This window comes from Zingiber officinale, chromosome 5B (genome assembly GCF_018446385.1).
Source record: "Zingiber officinale cultivar Zhangliang chromosome 5B, Zo_v1.1, whole genome shotgun sequence".
Classification (NCBI taxonomy): Eukaryota; Viridiplantae; Streptophyta; class Magnoliopsida; order Zingiberales; family Zingiberaceae; genus Zingiber; species Zingiber officinale.
This window is the reverse complement of record NC_055995.1, coordinates 112,385,511-112,394,382: the sequence shown is the minus strand read 5'-3', so window position 1 is coordinate 112,394,382 and position 8,872 is coordinate 112,385,511. Positions and strand designations below refer to the sequence as shown.

Sequence of the window (8,872 nt, the reverse complement as noted above, 5' to 3'; positions counted from 1 at the left end):
ATCTGGTCCTCTTGATCCGAACATAGGAGCCCCCACTTTCTTTGTTCGAGGTCAATATTGTACCCACATGGCTTAATCAGACCATAGCCCTTGTGCACAGTCGGTGGTTAAACCTTCTGGCAGTCCGGGCTCTGATACCAATTGTAGGATCGAAAAGAATTTAGATATCTCCACAATTGCATGATATTGTCCACTTTGGGCCTAAGCCCTCATGGTTTTGCTCTTGGGCTCTCCCCAAAAGACCTCATGCCAATGGAGATATCTTTTCTCTTATAAACCCATGATCTTTCCCATGTGTTTCTAATATGGGACTATGTTTGCAACCTTGCAACCCCAACAGGAAAAGCCTCCAAGAATCTTCAAGAACTGGCGATCTGGAGCTTGGAGAGAGCTATGGAGGTGCTGGAGAGTATCTAAAGTGAATCGGTGAAGTTCTTCCGAAGGAAATGAACGCCTGCGGCTTAAATCGACGCCAACGGTCGGATCCCGATCGATTGGATTGATCCCAATCGATCGGGGAGGCTTTGGATCGATCCACGGATCGATCTAGAGCGCCTCTGTGCTCTCTGGAATAGCCTGGATCGATCGGTGGATCGATCCAGGGCTTATCGCGAATAAACAGCAGCTCCCAATCGATCCACTGATCGATTGGGACCTCTGGATCGATCCACCGATCGATTCAGCGGGGTTCTGTTCGCGGGGACCCACCGGATCGATCGACCGATCGATCCAGATCTTCTGGATCGATCCACTGATCGATCCAGATCTGCTGGATCGATCCACTGATCAATCCAAATCTGCTGGATCAATCGGCTGATCAATCCAGATCTTGGTTTTTGCCCAAAACCAAATCCAAAGCCCCCTAAACCAACATCTAGTCACCCATGACTTGTTGGTACATAAGACCTAGCATCCGGTCACCCTTGACCAACTAGGACTCTCTCACCAAGTGTCTGGTCAATCCCTTTCACCCACTTGGACTTTTCTCTTCTTGCCAAGTATCCGGTCAATTCCTCTGACCTACTTGGACTTTTCTTCCTCGTGCCAAGTATCCGGTCAATCCCTTTGACCTACTTGGACTCTCACCAGATGTCTGGTCAACCTTGACCCCTCTGGATTTCTCCTGCCTGGCTTCACTCACCAGGACTTTCCCAATTGCCTAGCTTCACTCACTAGGTCTTTCACCTGGCTTCACTCACCAGGATTTTCCTCCTGCCTAGCTTCACTCACTAGGACTTCCCAATTGCCTAACTTCACTCACTAGGTCTTTCACCTGGCTTCACTCTCCAGGATTTTCCCTTCTGCCTAGCTTCACTCACTAGGACTTTCTTCTGCCTGGCTTCACTCACCAGGACTTTCTTCTGCCTGGCTTCACTCACCAGGACTTTCAGTCAAGTATCCAGTCAACCTTAACCTACTTGACTTTCCTTCACAATCTTAACTGGTCAACTTTGACCAAACGGGAATTGTATCAACAATCTCCCCAAATGAACAACTGCACCTGCATTGTCCATATCATCTATACCCAATATATTGTCAAACATCGAAACTCAAACCAAGACTCAGGCTTGGTTAACCAGGTCAACCTTGACCTAGGGAATATTGCACCAACAGGTATAAGGCTTTTTGGGTAAAATCTAAAAATAAAATCATGAGAACTTAAGCTTAAAATGGACAATATCATATAATTATGGAGATATCTAAATTCCTTCGATCTTAACATGTCTTTCATTCTCTCCGATAAGAGTAACCCTTGTTTTTTCCTTTTCTTGTCATCGAAGCTAGTCAAGACCGTCAAAAAAAAAGGATAAGATTGTCGTTCTTTTTTCCTTTCATCCTTATAGTTAAGCCAAATTGATTGACTATTACTTGTTTATTTATTTGATTTTTTTTACTTGTTTATGAATATAACTTGAACTATTTTAAAATGGAACATCATTTTCCTACTAAGGAAAGACATTGATATTATCTTTCTTTAAGAAGATAGATCGTTAAACTAGTGAAAGCACTTCAATTGTTATGGTCTCTACAATGTAATATCAATCTAGCGATTGTCTTCCAATTTCTTGTGTCTAAATTCCTTCAATTTCCTGTCCTAGCGAGACCATCAACCATCCTCTACTTATATTGAACGAGATCTAGGAAAAAAATAGATATGCGAATATTATGTTAATATACGAGATGAGATAAGACATTCATATTTAAAGATGGAGTCTTATCAACCAAATATGTTGAAGTATCCGAGTATAAAATTTGGAAGTTAGAATCATCCATTTAAAAAAAAAACAATGATTGTAGAAATTTCATTAGTTGGAGTATTCTACTTCAACAAATAAGACACTAGTTTTTATTACATTAAGTTCAAGCCTCCCTCTTACTCTAATTCTTGAATCCGTCCCCAACTCCAAAGAAAATTGGACAATTTTTTTTTGCTTTAAGTAAGGAATAAATTTGGGTGTTATAAACTAGACCTGATTGATTTGAATATGTGCAAGGGCATGTAAATTTGATCAATATGGTAAATTTTATATGTTGAACACCTAGTTAGAGAAGAGTTGTAACTCCAAGAAAATGGTACACAAAGTAGGTCTATTTTTGTAAGCGTAGATGATGAGAGATTTTGAACTTATCGTCCTGAAATTGAGTGACTTATTTCTTTAGTAGTAACACAACTCATTGATGTTATTGTAGGTTGCTTAAGTGGCGTCAAAAGTTGATCCTCGCTTGCTAACATCATCACTACCTCTGTCAATGTTGGTCTGTCTTCACAATTATCTTGTACACATAAAAGACCCAATCGAATGCAACGAAGGATTTCTGCAGTAGGATATGAATGATCTAGTGCATCATCAAGAATCTCTAAAGATCTACCTTCCTTCCAAAGTTTATATGCCTGAAAATGAGAGGAATCAAATTTTGAATTCTAAACAACATCTTAAGGAGGTAAAAGCTTGAAAGTATGGAAGTTCTACTTACATGTCCTAAAAGGTTTAAATTAGCATTCGTGTTTCTGAATATTTTATTCCTCTTACCACTCAAGATTTCTAGTATTATCACACCAAAGCTAAATACATCAGATTTAAATGAAAAGACTCCATAAGCTATGTATTCCGGTGCCATATAACCACTGCATTTGAGGAATAGAACATTAATTAGTACTCTTTGTTTATGTGACGATAATAATGATGTGTTTATTTGAAAACTTACAATGTCCCAACCGGTCTTGTGGTTGTATTTTCTAAAGCTCCATCACCTTCAAATATCCTTGCAATGCCAAAATCCGAAATCTTTGGAATCATGTTTTTGTCAAGGAGGATATTGCTCGGCTTAAGATCTCTATGAATGACTCTCAATATAGAATCTTGATGCAAATAAAGCAGCCCTCGGGCAATCCCATTTATAATCTCAAGACGCTTTTGCCAATTTAACACCGGGCTCTTTGCTTTATCTGAGGACAAATCATTAAAATTATAACAAATAATTTATGAATATCTTATGGAGATAATTAATGGAGGCAAATATACTCACCAAAGATGTATGCATCTAAGCTCTTGTTTTCCATATATTCCAAGACGATGAGTCGTTCATCTCCCTCAATGCATGAGCCTAGAAGACGAACCAGATTTCTATGCTGTAACTTGGCTATCAGTGACAACTCGTTCTGGAACTCCTTTGGGCCTTGTGAGGAGAATCTTGATAGTTTCTTGACCGCGATCTTTTGCCCATCTTGCAACTCTCCCTGACAAAATCATAAGTTTATTTCAGACTCGTAGTTCGGAAGAATGAGTAATACTTGAAATCCTACCTTGTACACAACACCAAATCCACCTTCTCCGAGTTTGTTTTCATTCGAGAAGTCATTCGTTGCAGCTTTTATTGTACATAAATCATAAGAAGGTAGCACCCCTAATGCGATGATCGAACCTGGAACAAAGATCACACTGTCAATTGGTAGAAATCTCTCAAACAAAGAGAGTCCGAACTCACCTACTCCTCCATACTCACAGAACCCAGAATGCGCAGAGTCAGTTACATCATTATCAGCCATCGAATCAGAATGTTCAGGGAGGCTCTGCAAGTCACCTGTGAGAAAGAACACCACCACGATCGACAATTATTTTCATCTCCCAAATGAAGCACAGTGATGAAAGCCATTACCGCCCTCCACATTTGGAAACTGCAATGTCGATTGGGTCTCCTTGGCCGAGGACTCGATATGATTCTGAGTTCCTTGTTTCAGGGCTCTGTTTCTCCTCCTCTTCATGGCTACAACCAGATAACAAAGTAGCAGAAATCCAAGCATCACTGGTACCGTTATCGCCCACACATGCTTCTTCTTCCTCTTTGATGTAGGTGATTCTGCAGAAGCAAAATTCTTGAGAATTGTGAGCTAAATCCAATCATCGATCGATCCCTTAGAGTCAGTACCTGCGAGCGGAATGTACAGATCATTTCCTCCATCGGTATAATATCTCATGTCCAATAGGTCACCACGCCAAGTCACACACCCATTCGGCCCATCCAGCACAGCGTACGCCGCGCAGGAGCAACTACCCAAGCACAAGCGCTTGCATGCATCCAGACTCATCCCACCGTGCGCTGTGGCATTCTCAGTGTCCGGCACCATGATGTTCTGCACCTTCCAAACCTGGTTTGAGTAGCAATTCAAGGGCTTCTCTCTCACGCACCCTCTACTTTTGTTCTCAACCGGCACAAACCCATGCAGACAGTTACAGGAGAAAGAATAGTAGCCCCTCGAGCAAACGCTGCCGTTTCCACAGAGATTGTACTGATCTAAATCATCCTCCGGAAATGACCAAAAAAGTCTCCATTCTCCATTTTCCCAGTTCCACCGCTTGTAGTTTCCGTCAGTTCCCATCACCGCCCGCGATAGTATCGACTGGTCCTTGTATTCAGTCATGTAGTAGCTCTCGTTTTCGTCGGACACGAATGTCATGTTTAAGCTCCTTGCCAAGGTTCTGCTCATCGTATGAGGAAGGCCGACGAATCCATGCCCCGTCCACGGTCCGCTTCGATGGATTTTGGTGGTTCCATTCATTGTTATGAACTCTGGAACCCCACGAGTCTCCATCTCGTGAGTGTAGTTGCCCGGAGAGGGGTCTACGTCGCTCCTCCATGACACGAGCTTCCACGAAGTGTTTCTTCGGAGGTCGAATCCAAGCTTCATGCCGGGGAGAAGTGTGTCACTTGGGTGGTCGAAGCTCTGCCATAGATCAGTCCTGCTAAAGTTTTCGGCGGTCAGCATAAGATTACCCGAGTCCAAAAGTTGCAAGCGTGCCGAATTAGATTCTGTGGATGTTCCCGTCGACCAAACAGGTGTTTCTCCGTCGAAGAGGATTAGATTTCCGTTAGAGGTCAGGTTCAGTGAGGAGGCGGCTCTGTTCAGAGACCTGTTCCTATTGGCAACCCATACTACTATGCTTTGTCCCGGCGGGCGATTGTAGTACCAAATTCCTAGATATCCATTCTCCGAATCTTGATCAGGACTGAAGAAGCCAAGCTGGAATACGCCTCCCGCTGATATCAAGGTCTGGCCATCGATAAGTGAGCTGTTCGGCGTCATTGAATCTCCTGCACAAAAGGTTAGGCTATGAGCAGTTTAATTAAGATTTCTTTCCGATACATACCAGATGGAGACTGACCTAGAACAACCAGAGCTCTTGCTGCTATGATTTCCAGCAAGAGGAAAAGAAAGAACTGCGGCTTGGCCATGGAAGTTTATTGATTTGCGTGGCTTGCACCTGCAATCTACTACTGCGTTTGTTTCGCAAAGTTGCTCGAGTTCTATAAAGGAGTCTCTATAATCCACAAACTTATCTCTGCTCTACGTAACAAATGTGGAAACAGAATTCTTAAGTCGAGCATTTTTCTTTTTCACGCATGTTGTTGACTTTCTTTGGCAATAGAAAAGTCAACTGTATTTATTATCAGATTGAAAAAATGGAAATGATTTGGTATCAACTCTAACCAAATAATTTGGTTTAATTGCTTTTGACCAAATTAACACGATTTTCAATTGGCTTTCCAAAGCAACTTAACATTAGTTTCACATAAGTGAGGAATTGATGCTTTGTGTCAGACGTTCTTGAAGGCCTTTAAAGAAAAACATAAAGAAGGATATGATTAATCGGATAAGGTAATGTCAAATCTTAGACGATCGGTCTAATTTGATTTTATAGAAACTTTTTATTGACTGTCAAGATAAATTGAAAAGTGTTCATCGATAGATAGTCGAAAAGTTAAATATCTTAGTCTCATTTGAAAGAAAAATTCTTATAAATTTATCGTAATTGATAATTAAATCATGAATATCTAGATGATAATCGGATAACATTCCACTGTATATAGTGTGGGGCTTAAAAGCCTTTAAAGAGATACAGCAGCAGAAGAACTGTAAGAAGAAATTTTAATAATTTGATATAAAAAAAAAAAACAGGAGTTTTAATAGGAGATAATAGAAGAGGAGGAAGAAAATGTAATAATTAGATTTAAAGAATACGGGTATTTTTAGAGGTAGGTGGAGGGTTGGTCGATGGGAAGACTTTTTTTTTATAAGAAAATTCTCCCTAAAATATTTTAATTAAACTAATTATTCTCGGCGTTACATGAACTTGGTCATGGACTCCATTTTATTTCCATTTATTTTTCTAATCGGATGTCGACAATTTATAAGAGCTTTTTTTTTTTTCACATTTCTTAATATTACAGCCCGTACACATATTTTGACAGTGACTCCATATGTCAATTTTCAAACCGGTAGTTATATCCTGGGCGATAGTATAATGGCTAAATTCTCTAATAAATGCATAATTAAAGAATTTAAGATTTAAATCTCAATGGCGATAGATTTTAGAGATTTTTTTCTCCATTAAATATTTGAATTACAAATTGTTGACTTTAATACTCAACTATTTTCAAACACAGACAAGTCAACTAGACTTACTGTGCTCTGCCATCAAATTTTGAAATTTAAGGCGTTAAATTGAGACTTTTTTTTAGGAACTCTAATAGGCAATCCAACATATTAGATTGTAGGTGGAAGAAGCATATAACTAGAGTTATCCTTTCAAATTTTAGTTAGTCATATAAGATTATCATTAAAAATTTTATTTAGTTTAAATAATTAACAATTCTTAAATAATAATCTATACCCGACGTATCAATAAAATGGGCATACAATTTGAAATTAAAAATTTTCATTAAAATAATTTTTTTTTAATTTCGAGGTTAATAAAATTTTTTAATAAAAGATATCCTTCGATATTTATAGTTTAAGATAAAATTTTATTTTAAATTAAAAAATTAAATAAAAAAATAAAAATATATGATATTTTATTTTAAAAAAAAATTTATATTTTTGAAAATATTATATATAGAGAGAAAAAAATATAGATTCAAAAACGAAAAAAACATAAAAAAAAATATGAGGGTCAAAAGAAAAAAACCATAAAGTAAAAAAAAATACGTAATGTTTAAAAACGAGAAAAAAAAAGTAAAATTAAAAAAATATATAAACTTTAAAAATAATAATAATTGATGCGGTGATGAGGGTCCACCCAGTGGAGGGTCATTGTCACGGTGGAAGTCAAAGGTCAAAGTCGGGACAACCAACGCCCCTGTACCATTGGCCGGTCGGGCGGCCCACTCGCCCGATCGAGATAGAGAAGGTCCGACCCAATATCATCATAGCTCGGCTACATACCAGGAACACTTTCCTGACATATTTTTTCAGGGGAAGTTTTGAGAAGCGTGCACGTCGAGGAACGTGCACACGCATCCCCGGAGCCCTATATAAAGGGCCTCAAGCTTCAACGGAGGTATGATTTTTTACTGTAGTCACATTATTACTCTGTTTCTATTACTTTGCTCCCTTGCTACTACATCGTCGATAACTGACTTGAGCGTCGGAGGGTCATCGCCGGGGAACCCCTCCTTGGCTCGGCACTGACATCGCTGTAGTTACAGGTCCATCTAACTCGAAGTCCGTGCACGATCAACATGAGCGCCACGTCCCCCAGCATCCATCGCCTTAACTCTCGGACAAGATCAAATTTGGTGTCGTCTGTGGGAATGCAACTTGCATCCGAGCCGAGAAAATGGAAGCCGTTGGATGACTTCACACCGTAATGCTCACCCAAGAGGAGCTCGACATGCTCGTACAGGCTCGAGCACAGAAGATAGTCGAGCAGCAGTAGTAAAAGGCATTAGCTGATTGACTGGCGCAGCAGGCAACATCGGCATCAGGGGGTCGAGCGCCTCACGAGGACCGACCGGAACAACTCTCCATCTGGGGACAAAATAGAGGGTCGACCGACACCCATGGAGAGGCACCGCCCGCCCCGATACCATTCCACCGGGCTCTGTTCCAAACGCCCTCAGAGATAGTGCAGGCGAATCGAGAGAGGGGATCCTCTTCAGACGAAGCGCCCGTTCGGGACGCACGGAAAGGCAAAGCGCCTCGAGGCGACGCGTCTCCTGAACGGATCAACCGCAAGTTCTCCGAAGCAATATTGCACAACCCATTGCCAAGGCACTATGCTCCACTGGCGATCGGAGAGTACAACGGATCGACAGACCCGGATGACCATTTGGGAAAGTTCGACAATGCGGCTACACTTCACCAATACACGGATGGGGTAAAGTGTCGGGTCTTACTCACCATACTCTCCCGATCGGCACAACGCTGGTTCAGGAGCCTGCCGAACGAATCAATACAAAGCTTCAAGGATTTCCGAATGGCCTTCCTACATCAGTTAGCAAGCAGCCGGCGCTACTAGAAGATGAGCGTCAGTTTGTTTTCCTTGAAGCAAGGACCAAGAGAAACTCTCCGAGCATACATCCAGTGCTTCAA

The 8,872-nt window shown here is 40.8% G+C and overlaps 1 protein-coding gene across 1 annotated transcript; it reads right to left on the bottom strand.

Moving 5' to 3' along the window:
- Positions 1-2,485: 2,485 nt before the first annotated feature.
- On the bottom strand, positions 2,486-5,789 carry LOC121987736 (G-type lectin S-receptor-like serine/threonine-protein kinase At4g27290). The gene is made up of 9 exons (XM_042541471.1): positions 5,664-5,789; positions 4,429-5,592; positions 4,159-4,359; positions 3,988-4,083; positions 3,806-3,924; positions 3,529-3,739; positions 3,208-3,448; positions 2,977-3,127; positions 2,486-2,893 (listed from the first exon to the last, which is right to left on the bottom strand). Exons 1-9 carry the CDS (start codon positions 5,731-5,733, stop codon positions 2,627-2,629), a joined length of 2,520 nt encoding a protein of 839 aa, XP_042397405.1. The 5' UTR covers positions 5,734-5,789; the 3' UTR covers positions 2,486-2,626.
- Between the last annotated feature and the right edge of the window lie 3,083 nt (positions 5,790-8,872).